The 14,677-nt window shown below is 34.5% G+C and overlaps 2 protein-coding genes across 5 annotated transcripts; both read left to right on the top strand.

Moving 5' to 3' along the window:
- Positions 1-814: 814 nt before the first annotated feature.
- LOC11421591 (ATP phosphoribosyltransferase 2, chloroplastic) lies at positions 815-4,361 on the top strand. Of its 3 annotated transcripts, none has more exons than XM_039830194.1 (10): positions 815-1,074; positions 1,182-1,268; positions 1,364-1,429; positions 1,506-1,613; positions 1,702-1,785; positions 2,770-2,871; positions 2,991-3,104; positions 3,181-3,261; positions 3,444-3,563; positions 3,941-4,198. In XM_039830194.1, the coding sequence occupies exons 1-10, from the start codon at positions 838-840 to the stop codon at positions 4,034-4,036; spliced, it is 1,095 nt and encodes a 364-aa protein (XP_039686128.1). In that variant the 5' UTR covers positions 815-837; the 3' UTR covers positions 4,037-4,198. The 3 variants fall into 3 exon arrangements, with proteins under 3 accessions (XP_039686128.1, XP_024631368.1, XP_039686127.1); XM_039830193.1 differs by having other exon boundaries at positions 817-1,074; positions 1,155-1,268; positions 3,941-4,361; XM_024775600.2 differs by lacking the exon at positions 1,182-1,268 and having other exon boundaries at positions 816-1,074.
- A 1,700-nt stretch (positions 4,362-6,061) lies between these two features.
- On the top strand, positions 6,062-13,506 carry LOC11429211 (ribosome biogenesis protein BOP1 homolog). Of its 2 annotated transcripts, XM_003592899.4 has the most exons (18): positions 6,065-6,293; positions 6,380-6,523; positions 7,093-7,179; positions 7,278-7,432; positions 8,780-8,897; positions 9,024-9,125; positions 9,250-9,406; positions 9,500-9,608; positions 9,684-9,786; positions 9,959-10,109; positions 10,192-10,324; positions 10,449-10,555; positions 10,729-10,799; positions 10,890-10,950; positions 11,418-11,645; positions 11,752-11,836; positions 12,683-12,861; positions 13,067-13,506. In XM_003592899.4, the coding sequence occupies exons 1-18, from the start codon at positions 6,135-6,137 to the stop codon at positions 13,153-13,155; spliced, it is 2,238 nt and encodes a 745-aa protein (XP_003592947.3). In that variant the 5' UTR covers positions 6,065-6,134; the 3' UTR covers positions 13,156-13,506. The 2 variants fall into 2 exon arrangements, with proteins under 2 accessions (XP_039686126.1, XP_003592947.3); XM_039830192.1 differs by lacking the exons at positions 12,683-12,861; positions 13,067-13,506 and adding an exon at positions 12,459-12,532 and having other exon boundaries at positions 6,062-6,293.
- The last annotated feature ends 1,171 nt before the right edge of the window (positions 13,507-14,677 follow it).

Here is a 14,677-nt window from a genome sequence, read left to right as displayed (position 1 = left end):
ATGTGACATCACATAAGCAATTATCAAAATTTTAAATATTTTTAATTTAACAAAAAAAATCAAAGAGTCGAACTAGAATATCAAGAACTTTTTGATAAAATTAATCAAGATGTAAAAAAACAATATTATAATATATTAATTATAATTATATATATAGTATAATCAATATTCGTCCTTAAAAAATATCAATATTCATATAAGACAAAATTAACATTAGATAACTATATAGTTACGTAACAAAAAAATATTCATATAGGAAAAAAAATATTAATATTCAGTTTCATTTTGTTACGTAACAAAAAAATAATAAGAATGTTCCTTCAAAAAAAAATAATCTTAGTTACCTGTGTTAATTTAGTAATATAAATATATAGCAATTTTGTTACTCATGCACTGTCAAAGATAACTAACATTATAATTAAAATATATGTTTTGAAAAAGTGGATCCAGCGAGAATCGAAAGAGGTTACATAAATTCATAAGCTCCTTGTTAAGTCGAATTGTAAGTTGAAAATTTAGGCTTATTAAAATATCGCATAAGCAACTTATGAAATTATGATAAGCTATTTTTATTTATTTACCCAAACACTTTTAAAAAGGCTTATGAGAGTAGATAAATCCACATAAATTCAAAATAAGGGAATTCAAACGGAGCCACCATATTTACATAAATAAAATTCAAAATAGTTGTTGAGATTGTCGGAGACAATTTGGTTGTTTATTTTTGACTAAATCAAAGATTAATTTAACCCGGATGTGAAAAATAAAAAATGATTTTAGAATTAAAATGAGTTCTTAAAAGGAGAGAAAGAGGATGTGTCGTGAGTTTATGATCACATGTCATTTTACTCAATGATGAGCCAAATTGGTTTGACTCCTGTTCTGCAAGTAGTCAAGTATCGAAGCAGTAGTAATTGTTGCTGCTCATCCTCATCATCAATTTCTGAAACTCAAGTACTTAATGGTTTGCCAAGCAAAGGTCGAATGTCTTCTGACACACTCGACCTTCTCAAGGACTGTCAATTGTCTGTCAAGCAAGTCAATCCCAGACAGTATGTTGCTCAAATTCCTCAGGTAGGGTAGGTAATCATTTCATATTTCATTCAGAGAATCCAACTATTAATATCAAATATTATTTTCTTACACTTCCACAGCTTTCCAATTTGGAAGTATGGTTTCAGAGGCCCAAAGACATTGTAAGAAAATTATTATCTGGAGATCTTGACCTTGGTATCGTTGGACTTGATATAGTCACTGAATTTGGTCAGATGAGCATTATATTTATATTATATGTACTGCAATTTACATTTATGTTTTACAGACGAGACAACTACCCCTTTTTATGTTTATCATTCTTTGTCAGGGCAATGACGATCTTATCATTGTCCACGAGGCTTTGGAGTATGGTGATTGTCGTTTATCCATTGCGGTGAGTTAAAATTACATTCTTTTGACTCCTATCAGTTTCATTGTTTTTTTGCAATTAACAACCTCATTTGTTTCAGATTCCCCAATATGGAATATTTGAAAATGTAAATTCACTAGAGGAGCTTGCAAAAATGCCTCAATGGACAAAAGAAAAGCCTCTTAGAGTTGCAACTGGATTCACCTATGTATTCACATTCAACTAATGTTGCATCCGTTCTGCTTTTTTCCTTTTAAATGAGAAGGTCTGATCTGAATTTCCTTCTTACTGTTCAGCTGGGTCCTAAATTTATGAAAGATAATGGCATTAAGCATGTGGCATTTTCAACTGCCGATGGAGCACTGGAGGCAGCTCCTGCGGTGAGAGATAGTCTTTGTTTTATTAGAAGTTAATCCTTTATGTTTTCAGATTTTAAAGCATATATTTGATTGTTCTGTGTTTTGTTATGCGTTATGCCTTGAATCAAATGATAGTTATTGATAAATTTGGTCTTTGCTGTATAGCTTTATACACTAATCATGGTTGAATATTTCATGTGATCCCAAAAATCAAGGATAACCATTCTGTTAATGTTTAGTGGCTGAAAGCCTGAAACAGATTACGTTCACATTTCATAGGATGAAAAACTGTAAAACGGAAGATGAATTCTATCTGGTTGGTTAATTTTTGGCTAGATATACATAGAGTAGTCAATATTCTGTATTCAAGGATGACTAATATGATGTCAACTGTCAAGAATTATAAATTATAAAGTATAGGTTTTTTGAATGTTTCTTAAATGTGTTTTTTTATTCTGCCAGAGATTATAAGCTTTACATGTTTTAGTAGTTTCCCATCTATACTTTCTTATTTGAAAGGGATATGTGCCATGTCGACCAGCAGCATTTATTAAAGTTCATGATTTTTGTAGCATTGTTTAAGTAAAACAATTAGGACCCCATTGATTTGGAAGTTTGATCTAATTATAAATTTCTGGTTCATTTGAAAGGAGGGGGATGATGTGAGACTGAGTCTTTGTTAGACTATCGAGCCCGGGTCTCGAGGCCTATTGCCATTGAACTCTGCTTCGTGATAACTGGCAACATCTATGTAGTGTGAATTTCAGTTCTGATTTTAGTTGATTTCATGATGCAAATAATGAAACTTTTTTTTGTAGAAGTTATATCCTCTTTCCATATAAAATATTTTCCCTGTTATCGTTTTCTCCGTTTTTTGGTCTTTATACATGAAAAGAAGTAATTAACTGTTTCATGACCATCTCCATCTAGTTGATGCTGCTGCCATATACTTGACCTGATCTTTTTTGATTCATTTTGATAATTGTTTGTCTTTGCTCTAATTAGATGGGGATTGCTGATGCTATCTTGGACCTTGTAAGTAGTGGAACTACATTGAAAGAAAATAACTTGAAGGAAATTGAAGGTGGAACTGTTTTGGAAAGCCAGGTTAGAAATCGTGAAAATTTCTGACCTTAACTATTGTTTTTATTTAATTTTACTACGAAACTGCTGCTTCTTATGGCTTGCTGTATCTGGTTTCACTCTGACAATTGAACACTTTTCAGGCTGCTCTTGTTGCGAGCAGGAAATCGATGATTGGACGAAAAGGAGTACTTGAAACAACTCATGAGATGCTTGAAAGATTGGAGGCACATCTGAGGGCCATGGGGCAGTTCACGGTGCATATTTAGAATTTATAACCCCTCCCAAACTCCAGTTTCCATTTGTTCCATTTTCTAATTGTAGATTCGGCAGGTCACTGCAAATATGAGAGGAAGCAGTGCAGAGGAAGTGGCTGAGAGAGTACTGAGCCAACCATCGTTGGCTGGGTTGCAGGTATGATGTGTGATGAAACTCTTTTCCCAACCCTATTCATTTTAGGGGAAGATCTTCCCCCTTTCTGTATTTTCTTTTTGCACTAGTGAAATCTGATCTATACTATGCATTATAATAGTGAGTAGTACAATCGTTCTATTAACACTCCTAATTAAGTGTCACCCTTGATTGTCTATCTGCAGGGACCCACAGTAAGTCCCGTTTTCTTGAAGCGTGATGGAAAGGTATCAGCAGACTACTATGCCATAGTCATATGTGTGCCAAAGAAGGCATTGTACAAGTCTATACAGCAATTGAGAGCGGTGAGTTTTTGAATTTATGTCAAAGCAGTTGAGTTTGAGTTTTCTACAAAAGGGGAAGATTGTTGGGAGTTTGTGGGGCCAACTTAAGAACAAGAAAAATAGAAAAGTAAGGTTGAATGGGAAGAACACAGAGAAACCAGCTCTATTGATTGTGGATATTTAGTCTGTGTGATTCCTGTTGTCCTTGGTGTGCGACAAGCATGACTCAAATTATTAGACTCCTCAAAACTTCTGCTTATCATATGTGGCATTGCATTTTGCTAAATATATCAGGACTGCTATTTGAACTGCATATTAAAAAACTATATTTCTTTCTTATTTATCATGATTCTCATAAGTCTTACCAATTTCCTGTTGACTACGTTCATATGATGCAGATTGGAGGCAGCGGAGTTCTCATATCACCCTTGACATATATTTTTGATGAGGAAACTCCCAGATGGCGCCAGCTCCTTTCTAAACTTGGACTATAGTTATATATGTGTTCCATTTATGGAGTAGTTTGTTGTTTCCCCACCCCCAAAGATACTATCAATGCAGAAGAACTGTAGCAAAGTGAAACGAAATTGCATTTCTTGCTGGATAACAGAGATATTCCCACCTCTGCATCAGCTTGTAGGTTGAGAATTTTGTAGCAAACTTGTAGTTTCTTGAATTAATTCTGTCCATAATACTTGGTTAGATAAGTAGGGGGTGGGAGGTTGAAGTTTTAACTTCAACATTGTTGTTGGAGTTATACTATGGTGTTGATTTTTAACTTTTAATGTTGTTGAAGTAATTTTTAACTTTTTTAGTTGATTTTATTTGCTACTTCCACCTACCTCAATGAGCTAGTCATCTTATTTGAAGATAAGTTTGATGCATGTGAAATTAGAAATTTGCTTGATGGCCCAGCATTAATTAATCAAACAAAGTGAAGGGAATTTTTGTTTTACATTTCCTTCTCTACTTTTCTCCCCCGTTAAAAAATAATATCAAGTCTGAAAAATAAATTTTTTACTCTTAAAATTGATAGTCTTAAAATCAGTGTCCTTTTCTCATTAATATTTAGTCTTTGTATTTTTATGAAAAATAACATATTTTAATCCAAAGTTTCTCATCATGACCAAAACCACGTTTTTTGAAGACTATTATTTTTATTGAAAGTATGAACTAAAAAAAAGTAAAATAAGTACTAATTTTAAATGTCATTTTTTTTTTAATAAAGAGGCTCGATGCATTTCATTTATAGGTGGAATATTACATCGTCGAATACTATAAAAATTACAGGGGCTCGCCATGAAGGATGACACTACTATAACTATAATTTTTTTTACCAACACTAAAGTTGGTAAAAAATTGACAACATTGCAATGCAAGAATCAATAAAATCAGTAATGTTTGCGGATAGATGTTGGATGTGATCTGCTACTACTACTATCTTGGTATGGACTACAATGATAACTTGTTGATGTCGTTTCTCACTGGTTTGAGAGCACATAGAAGAACCAAGGTTTGTCCGTTTTGTGCTACACACATGGCCGTCTTAAACGATTCAAAGGCCCCGTTTTAAACTTATAAATTGGCCCTTATTAAAATAAACACTACAAACATTATTTAAAAAAATTGACTAAAATTGCTAAAAAGTGCACTAATAGTTCCTTGAACCGAAGACCATACAATTAGAAACACAACACCTTTCCGTTGGACCAATGATACTTGTTTAAAATGATTTAACTTTGATAATATATAATGAATATATTTTGACCTTATATACAAAAAATATATATTATGGGCCCCTAAAATTTTGAGGCCCCGTGGTCTCGTCCCGCCTCGACGGGCTATGGGCCGGCCCTGTCCAAACAGAGGCGTGCAAAGGTTTCCTCGGGCCAGATGGAGATTGGCCCTCGAGTGCAAAGGCAGAAGGGAGTTTGACTGCAAGACCCACCCGTCGAGCAGGGACGAAAGTCGGCCTTAATGATCCGACGGTGCCGAGTGGAAGGGTCGTCACTCAACGGATAAAAGTTACCCTAGGGATAACAGGCTGATCTTCCCCAAGAGCTCACATCGACGGGAAGGTTTGGCACCTCCATGCTCTTCGCCACCTAGAGCTGTAGTATGTTCCAAGGGTTGGGCTGTTCGCCCATTAAAGCGGTGCGTGAGCTCGGTTCAGAACGTCGTGAGACAGTTCGGTCCACACACACAATACGTTTGTTAACATTTATCAAATTAAATTTCTCACTTATTTGAATGATTATTACTGTATTGAATACACGTTAATATAGATCTTTCGATGAAACTAATTTTTTTTATTTTTTTTTATTTTTTATTTTTATATACGAGACCAGAGGGAATACTTGAATAATATGTTAATTACATGAGTTATGAAATGATTTTATAGATAATTATGTATTTTGTTGGTCGAAATAAATAATTTTGTTTGAATTGAGAAGCAGGGGTGGATAGGTGGGCCTGATAAGCGAGACGAGCCCAATGAATGAATGAGTAGCGGCGCGGGTACTCTTAAAACCCTAGCTAGTTCACAAACCAACCTGTGTCTTAAACCCTCTCTCTCTCTCACCCTCTTCCACGATGAAGAAAAAGACGGTGGTGGAATCTGAGATGAAGAAGAAGAAGAGCAATGAGAAAGAGGAAGCACCACCGCCTCCATCTGATCATGATGATTCCGACGACGATGACTCCGATGACAGTGTAGAAGTTTCCGACTATGATTCCATTTCCGAAGACGAGGTATTACTATTATATCTTCACTCACTTTCTCCATTCACTTCTTTACTCATGCTTAATTCATTCTTCTGCTTGCTTGTTCGTTGCAGGACTCTTCTGCAGATAGCATCGACGATGACGACTCTTCTGATTCTGACTCTGATTCTAAATCTGAATTAGAAGATGAAGAAGGTGCTTCACCTACTACTCATCATAATGCCTCTGACGATTCTGACTCTCAAGACGAGGAGGAGGTCAGCTTCATCACTTTCTTTTCTCAATTTTCAACAACTTCTCAAGACATGTTTATAACCTCTTTTCACCATATTTAGGGCCTGTTTGGATAAATACTAGCACAAGCACGCTTATGCATAAGCTTCCGCAAGTTATTTTTATAGAAAAAGATAAAACTAAGTTATATTGTTTTTATGTATGCTAAAAGCTGTTTCAATCAGCTATATTGGACAACTTATGAAAGTAAGTAAAAAAAAAACTTGTAAAAATTGTCATAAGCTGTTTTCATTAGCTCTTCCATAACTTATACTCAGTGGATAAGCTCAAATAAACCAAACCAAACAGACCCTTAAGTTAATATGAGATAGCTTATGAAAACAACATATAGCTTATACCAAAACTATTAAACTTTATCTAATATTTTGCTACCAAAACAACTTACAACTTATACATAAGGGCTTGTGCTTTAAGTTGAAAGTAAGTTGTTTATCCAAACATGCCCCTGCTATTACAATGGCTGTAACTAGGAGGACCCTGTTGTTGTTGTTCTTTTTCCATCTATTAATATGTTCAAAATCAATTATTGTAGGACGTTGTCGACTCAGAAGGTGGAAGTGAAAGCTCTGATCTTCATCAGGAAGGAGGAGGAGCTGAGAGTGATTCATCTGAGGATGAGGTATCCATCATCATCATTATAATTATTTGTTGTAATCAATTCCCATTTATATTACTATGGACTTGAATTTGATTGCTCTGCGTTTCCTTTTTCCGTAGGTGGCTCCTCGGAATACCATTGGAGAGGTCCCTTTGAAGTGGTATGAGGATGAACCCCATATTGGATATGACATCAAGGGGAAGAAGATTAAGAAGAAAGAAAGGGAAGACAAATTGGGTTCCTTTCTTGCAAATGTTGATGATTCTAAGAATTGGTTAGTTTCATATATCTATATTAACTTGTTGTCTCTATTTCCATTTTCATTATTGCATTCCTTTTGTACTCACTGACACATACAAGCTAAGGTACATACAAGTGTGTCTTCTATAACTTTTGAAGTCTAAAGTTTTATTTAGAATGCTTTGTATCTCTTTCTCTCCAAGTGTGTAGATTGTTAATAGGATGCATATATTTGTAATACATTGGTCTTTTTAGACGGTATATAGATTTTGAGAGCATTTGTTGGTGTCAAGTTTTTTTTTTGGTCGCTAAGAGGATTTACATACAACCTTTGATGGATGATACTCTATCTGTGTTTCTTGTACTTGGGATGTTTTTTTTAATTTTTTACTTATAGTACGTACCACATTTAGAGTTAGAGTCATGTGCTTTGTTCTGCCTGTTCACATCATTTGATGATAATGATCTTGAACTCTGTCCCCAGTCCCCACATATTAACATGGATGTGCAGTTTTAAACTGAATGATGATGTAGAAATCTGGCCTCATATATCTCACTAATTCTTGATACTTTCGTTTACACTTATCTCTATTGAAATCCAAATTACCAGTGTCCTTTTCTCTTAAAAATGAAGAGTCAAGACTAAAAGAAACTTCTACTCATATATAAAAGGAAGCAGTACTTGGTAGGTCAGTTAGGAAAGTCAAATAGACAATAGTGAAAAATACAATTGTATGTACCTAGCCTATATTTGTCGGTGAGTGAGATATATAAATAATTTGTAGAGAATCATTTTCAATACAATAAATGTTTACCAAAAAAACAATGATGGATGAAAAGTTGCTGAGCTACACCTAAAATAACTCGGACACATGAGAGGAGGATCAATATAGGCTCCAGTTGAAGAGTTGATTACATATAGGATAGTCTGATAATTGCAGATAGAGGTAGACCAAGAAAGACCCATGTTAGGCTATTATAAAGAATCTAGAAATCGATAGCATCATTGAATAATTTGTCTTAGGAACATAATTGGATCATCCAGTTGACATTGTTGTTGTTGTTGTTATTGTATAAAGAGTCCAGTGTACCAACAATATTTTTAGAAATTTCAGGATGTGAAGTTTAAAAATCGGGACCAATTTGTTTTTACTTTTTTTCGTATTTCTTTCAGTGTACATGTCATATTTTATTTTCACCATCAACCATAGATTCCTGATCTCCAAAATAGTCATGATTTTAGTTTTTTAAATTTTTCAGTCGGTTTCAATGTTATAGTTTGGTTTGTCTTCGCTTGACTCCTATTGTGATATTATTTCACAATGGTTGACTTTTCTTTCTAGAAAATATCATTGATTTGCTTTTATTCTTGATCATTTAGGCGGAAGGTCTTTGATGAGTACAATGATGAGGAAGTGGTGTTGACAAAAGATGAAATCAAAATGGTCCGCAAACTAATGCAGAATAAGGCACCACATTCTGACTTTGATCCACATCCGGTCTGTATTTACTTTCTTTCTTTCATTTCTTTCTTTCTTTCTTTCTTTCTTTGAGTGATAATATAAGTTTTGAAACTCAATTAGCATGCGTAATTCCTTAATGCATATCTGTTTTGTAATGTGCAGGATTATGTTGATTGGTTCAAATGGGATGATGCCAAGCATCCATTGTCTAACGCACCCGAACCCAAACGAAGGTTCATTCCTTCAAAGTGGGAAGCTAAAAAGGTAACTATTTCTTCATTCACATTTTGCACATAATTTGAAATAAGTCAATTAGGTAGAGATTATTTAGGTAAAGCAAATTGATTTCTCTTATCAATCATCTACTTCTATGTTCTACTTTCTACAGGTTGTGCAGTATGTTAGAGGAATTCGCAATGGAACAATAACTTTTGACAAGCCAAAGAAGGAGGATGATTCATATCTCTTGTGGGAAGATGATTCTGGTTTGACAGAAAAAGCAAATCATTTGGCTTACATTCCTGCACCAAAGCAGAAACTTCCTGGTATTAAACGTGACTTGAATTTTTTAGTTCAGTATAATATTACCTTTTCTTTTTCGGTACCTTTGATGTTAATAACTTCATTTTGCTTCTCAGGCCATGATGAGTCATATAATCCTCCTTTAGAGTATATTCCAACCCAAGAAGAGATTAATTCATATCAATTGATGTATGAAGAAGACCGCCCTAAGTTTATCCCACAAAGGTACTGTGCTTTCATGGTAAATATTTTTGGCTCTGTCTCTCTTATGCAATTGAAATAATACATTTCAATTGCCAGGTTTACATCTATGAGAAGCATCCCTGCGTATGAGAATGCTATGAAGGAAAGTTTCGAACGCTGTTTGGATTTGTACTTGTGCCCTCGAGTTCGAAGAAAACGTGTGAGTGAATATCCGTACTAAAGAACTGATTTACTGATTACTGATTTTTTCTCTGCATGTCAAATGTTCTTATTTGTCAATTGAAATGTTCTTTTTACTTACATTAGTATTGTGCATGTGTGTTTCATATCTGGCATAATTCATTTACATCTTGTTTTTCTCCTATGTCCAGCTTAATATTGATCCTGAATCTTTAAAGCCAAAGCTTCCAAATAAAAAGGAGCTTAAACCTTACCCCATAACATGCTATATCGAATATAAAGGCCACGAAGGTGCAGTTACATCAATTTCTATTGAAGCTTCAGGGCAGTGGATGGCTTCAGGTATATTGATGTTAATAGCGAATATTTTGGTTTTGATTAAACAGTGGAGGTCGGTATCATCACTTAATTGGATTTTGTGAAGGTTCAAGTGATGGAACTGTCCGTGTCTGGGAGGTTGAAACTGGCAGATGTCTGAGACAGTGGGAGATTGGTGAAGCTGTGAACTGTGTTACTTGGAATCCTCTGTCTGATATTCATATTGTGGCCGTCTCTGCGTAAGTCTGGTTTCCTTGATTATAAACATATATATTTTATTGTATATAAAATCTTGAAGTTTTCCTTTTTGATATACACGTGACTTGATTTTGACCATAAATCGATGTTGAATCTTCCATTTAGGGGACACGATGTACTTCTGTTAAACACTGGCTTGGGTGATGAAGAAGAACAGCAAAGGATCAAGGAGCTTCTCTTGATTGATTCACCAGAAGCATCAGATGAGACTGGTAAGTTTTGTTCTTACTTCTTTCTTTCGTTTTAATATGAACATCGATCCAGAAGAAGGCTCTAAGAGGTTCTAACTCCCATGTTAACATATAACCCCAACTAAAATTTTAATTATAGAAAAGCAGGCCAGCTAGTTTGTTCTGTTATTTCCTAACCACGCTTGTGTTTGCAGGCAAGAAAGCACCTAGTGTACGCTGGCTTAAAGATGATAAACATGATGGTATAAGGTTAAGGCATTTAAAGGTATTTACTTGTCTCCATTTCTAGTTAGGTTTTCTCGTTGTTTGAAATTTTAAGTATTTATATTGAACGTTAGTGGATGTATTCATGCAGAATGTTACTTCTGTGGAATGGCACCGGAAAGGTGACTACTTTTCAACAGTGATGCCAGCGGATATCCTTTATTAGCTGATAATAATAGTAGTTACATATTTGAATGCGATGATACATGTTCATACAGTATTAATATCTTTTATATCATTTTTTCCGTTGAAATAACAATAATGCACTTAAAGGCTCACATACTTATCATTGCACATGTATGTTACTGCATCATACCTCAGTAGTAGTCTTTATGTCTTTCAACATGGCACGAGTCATCACTGACTTTTGACACATTTAATGACCTTTTATCTAGTGAGCTGTTATCGTCATGCGACCCCCCTCATTTCATGTAAGATCTGCTCCATCGGTGTCTGTGTTTACTGTGTGAATAGTTTAGTCATTGACCTTATATAAACAATATTTTAAACTGGTTCTTGATTAGCAACTTTTAGCTGATTTTTTATCTTAAGGAAAATTAATGAGGCATACAATTTTAAACTTGGGATAGATTTAATGTTTCCTTAACATATTCTTTACGTGAATCAAGATCAGTTCTGATTCACCAGTTGTCCAAGAAACTCTCACAAAAACTTCCTTTCAAGTTACATGGACTTGCTGTTAGATCAACCTTCCATCCATCTCGTTCCATCTTCTTTATTTGTACAAAGAAGACTGTTCGTGTGTTTGATTTATTGAAGTCTAAACAAATAAAAAAGCTTGATACCGGTCTCAAAGAAGCCTCGTCAATTGCAGTCCATCCTGGAGGTATTGTTATTAGTTATGATGAAATTAAATTGTTATCAGTTTTCTTCGATTCATAAATGCACTAAATCATTCATAATAACTGTGTCTGTACACACATTCCATGCAGGTGATAATTTAATTGTGGGGAGCAAAGAAGGAAAGCTTTGTTGGTTTGATATGGACCTTTCGTCTAAACCATATAAAGTTCTTAAGTAAGTATTTTCTTGTAGTTAATTGAAAGCAATTCTAAAACTCATGACATCCTGTTTTGCCAGAGTGCCCTATGCAGATTAAATTATACACCATGTGCTATCAATGCAAATGAACGTTAACTTTTCTGTTGATCTTGCATCATGGTTATCATTTTCATTATTTAAATCCTTAATTTCACAACTGCCACCTTTTTTTTTTTACTTTGTTTGTTTCCAATTCCAAAGTTCTGTATAAGAAACCTTGACTTTTTTTTATTGTTTTAATTATTGTGTACAAATCTTTGAAAAATGAGGAACTGATTGCTGTATAGTTATCGCCATTGCAGAGTTTAGGGGAGGGTTCTGTCTATTGTATTTTACCTTTATTTGAATGATAAAAAAGGTCGTTATACATGTGACCTTTCAGCGGAAGGTCACACAACTGCGAGTTCAACTGTTGAGACAAGATTAAAGAAACGAAATTAAAAGCCAACATATTTGTAATTAGAATTAGAAGTAAACACAAATGAGAACATAAACCTAGCAAGCCTTAAGTTTGACTTTGTATTTATTTTTCCTTTAATTTATGGTGAGATTAGTGTTGTCTTCTAAATACGTCTATCTATATTCATTTTGGATTTAGACTGTACCCATGTCCCGGGAAACACTATTCTTTGAAAAAAGACTACTAAAAAGGAGTGGGAACAAACCAAGTGAGCATGCTTTGCCTGCATCTTGGTGAACTTCTCCAGTACCTAAAAAATGAGCTGTTGTTTATTTGATTGGCAGCAATTTGGATAAGAAACATCACTGTCTGCATTTGATGTCATGCCACAGATTTTTTATAACAAGTTGATGTCATTGCAGGTGTCATCCAAAAGATATTAACAATGTTGTCTTTCATCGTTCATATCCCTTGTTTGCTTCGTGCTCAGATGACTGCACTGCATATGTTTTTCACGGAATGGTTTATTCTGATCTCAATAAAAATCCTCTTATTGTTCCTTTGGAAATTCTACGGGGCCATGCAAATTCAAATGGGAGAGGTGAGACTTCTGTTTGTGATTTTGTTAACTTGGTTAAAATATTGTCTGATATTTGGTGTTTCTCTTCTAGAAGAGCCTCTTTTAGAAGTCAATATCATGGTTTGGAGATGAGCGTTGACCAAAGTTGATATTCATTTTTGTACAGGATTTAGTTCAATTGAATAAGACATTTTTATCTTACCTCTTAAGTTTATTTGCACTGCAGGAATATTGGACTGCAAGTTTCACCCCAGGCAACCCTGGTTATTTACAGCTGGGGCTGACAAGATGATTAAACTTTACTGTCACCAATAAAAATATTTTGATAAATTCATGCATGATAGTCTAATGACATCTAAGAAGAAGCCCGTAACTCTATCCCCAATTTTGTTCCCCAATTGTTAAACAGAAAGCTGAAGCCACTGTTGTCCCAAATTAAGGGGTAGGGGAGTTTCTGTCTATAGTTTTGTTTATGGGAAATTGTTTGAGTTTGTTTTCTGAACATCACATTTATTTCTTTGAAGTTGAAATGCCAGGAATTTGTAGCTTACTTGAAATAGAACTGTAATTTAGATGTAGCATATATACAACTATTAGATATCAATTTTAAGAAATCCGATGGATGTTTTTCTTTCTGAGAAATGTGACGTGGAGTTGGTATGGTAATTAATTGATCATGATTGGTCATTTTACTTTCATAACGCCATTGTACAATTTTTTCGTAATATTTGGCTTTGCTGATTTTGGTATTTCGTATTTAGTACTTTTATACGCTTAAAAAAAATAAGTAGCATGAAATACGATTTGAATGAAAAATAAATAAATCCAAAAGACCTGTAGAATTGTGCCATTTTTGTGTACATTCTATTTCCCGTTAGAAATCTCCATGACACGGTGCTTGCTTTTGAAAGTTCACTGCACACTTCAAATGTAGAGTTCTGTTTGGCAGTAGTGACCCGACTGACTATTCTTTCCCTCTTCCCTTCACCTGCAACAGTTCAACAAAAACAATAACCTGTGACAATTTATTTGCTATGAGGGGAGGGTTGTTTGGATTCAATTGCAGTTAATGTTTTGGGGTCGCACAAATTGTTATTGAATTAGCCAGCCACATGCATACGCAGAAGAACAAGAACCTTACATGTACCTGTCCTTCCTTGTAGCACCAATGTTGTTGTACTAGCTTTTCTATTTATGTTTTTAGCATTAGGTGTTTAAAAGCTCCGTAAATACTTGCTCGCACTAGCACTAGTTTTTGTGAGAAAGAGGTGAAGAGTTAGATTGAAAGACGAAAAGGAGGGTTTGCAAGATTTATATGATCAAGAACAAATTCAGTACTATGATTAATTTTGAAATATATTTTGGGTGTAACCGGATTATTTGGAGTGTTCCTAGAAAAAAACATACTCCCCTAATAATGCTGATATTCTTGCCTGGTTATCAACTTGTACCTAGGATTAGGAAGAATAGAGTTTTATCACCTGCTATCCTAAATTGTTAATATAGCTTTATTTGCAATCAAATCGTTGTTCAGATTTATTTTTGGAAGGAAAACGACGTTCAGATTGTCATGCTTGGTCTTGATTTTTCCAGAAAACAACTATATTGTACAAGCTCCACATTGGAGAAGTTATATCTACTGTTCCTACAATTGGTGGGTTTTATTCATGGTTTGCTTTGTTATTATTTCTTAAACAGATAGGTCTCTTGGTCTTCTCATTTTGCACCTACTTTTCAAGTAATGCTAATAAAGATATTTTGGGCATTGTAAAGAGTGTTTAACTTATTATGCTTGCTAGTTATCTACTTGGTTGTTGTTTCTTTGTCTGTTTAAATA

Source organism: Medicago truncatula, chromosome 2 (assembly GCF_003473485.1).
Source record: "Medicago truncatula cultivar Jemalong A17 chromosome 2, MtrunA17r5.0-ANR, whole genome shotgun sequence".
Classification (NCBI taxonomy): domain Eukaryota; kingdom Viridiplantae; phylum Streptophyta; class Magnoliopsida; order Fabales; family Fabaceae; genus Medicago; species Medicago truncatula.
Note: the sequence above shows the minus strand (reverse complement) of the source record. Positions and strands in the feature narration are given on the sequence as shown.

Coding starts and splice junctions, on each gene's coding strand:
- LOC11421591 (XM_039830193.1), top strand. CDS start 838: ATGTCATTTTACTCAATGATGAGCCAAATTGGTTTGACTCCTGTTCTG. Junction 1,269..1,363: donor TAGTCACTGAATTTGGTCAG/ATGAGCATTATA, acceptor ATTCTTTGTCAG/GGCAATGACGATCTTATCAT. Junction 3,262..3,443: donor CATCGTTGGCTGGGTTGCAG/GTATGATGTGTG, acceptor GTCTATCTGCAG/GGACCCACAGTAAGTCCCGT.
- LOC11429211 (XM_003592899.4), top strand. CDS start 6,135: ATGAAGAAAAAGACGGTGGTGGAATCTGAGATGAAGAAGAAGAAGAGC. Junction 9,126..9,249: donor CAAAGTGGGAAGCTAAAAAG/GTAACTATTTCT, acceptor TACTTTCTACAG/GTTGTGCAGTATGTTAGAGG. Junction 9,609..9,683: donor CCTAAGTTTATCCCACAAAG/GTACTGTGCTTT, acceptor TTCAATTGCCAG/GTTTACATCTATGAGAAGCA.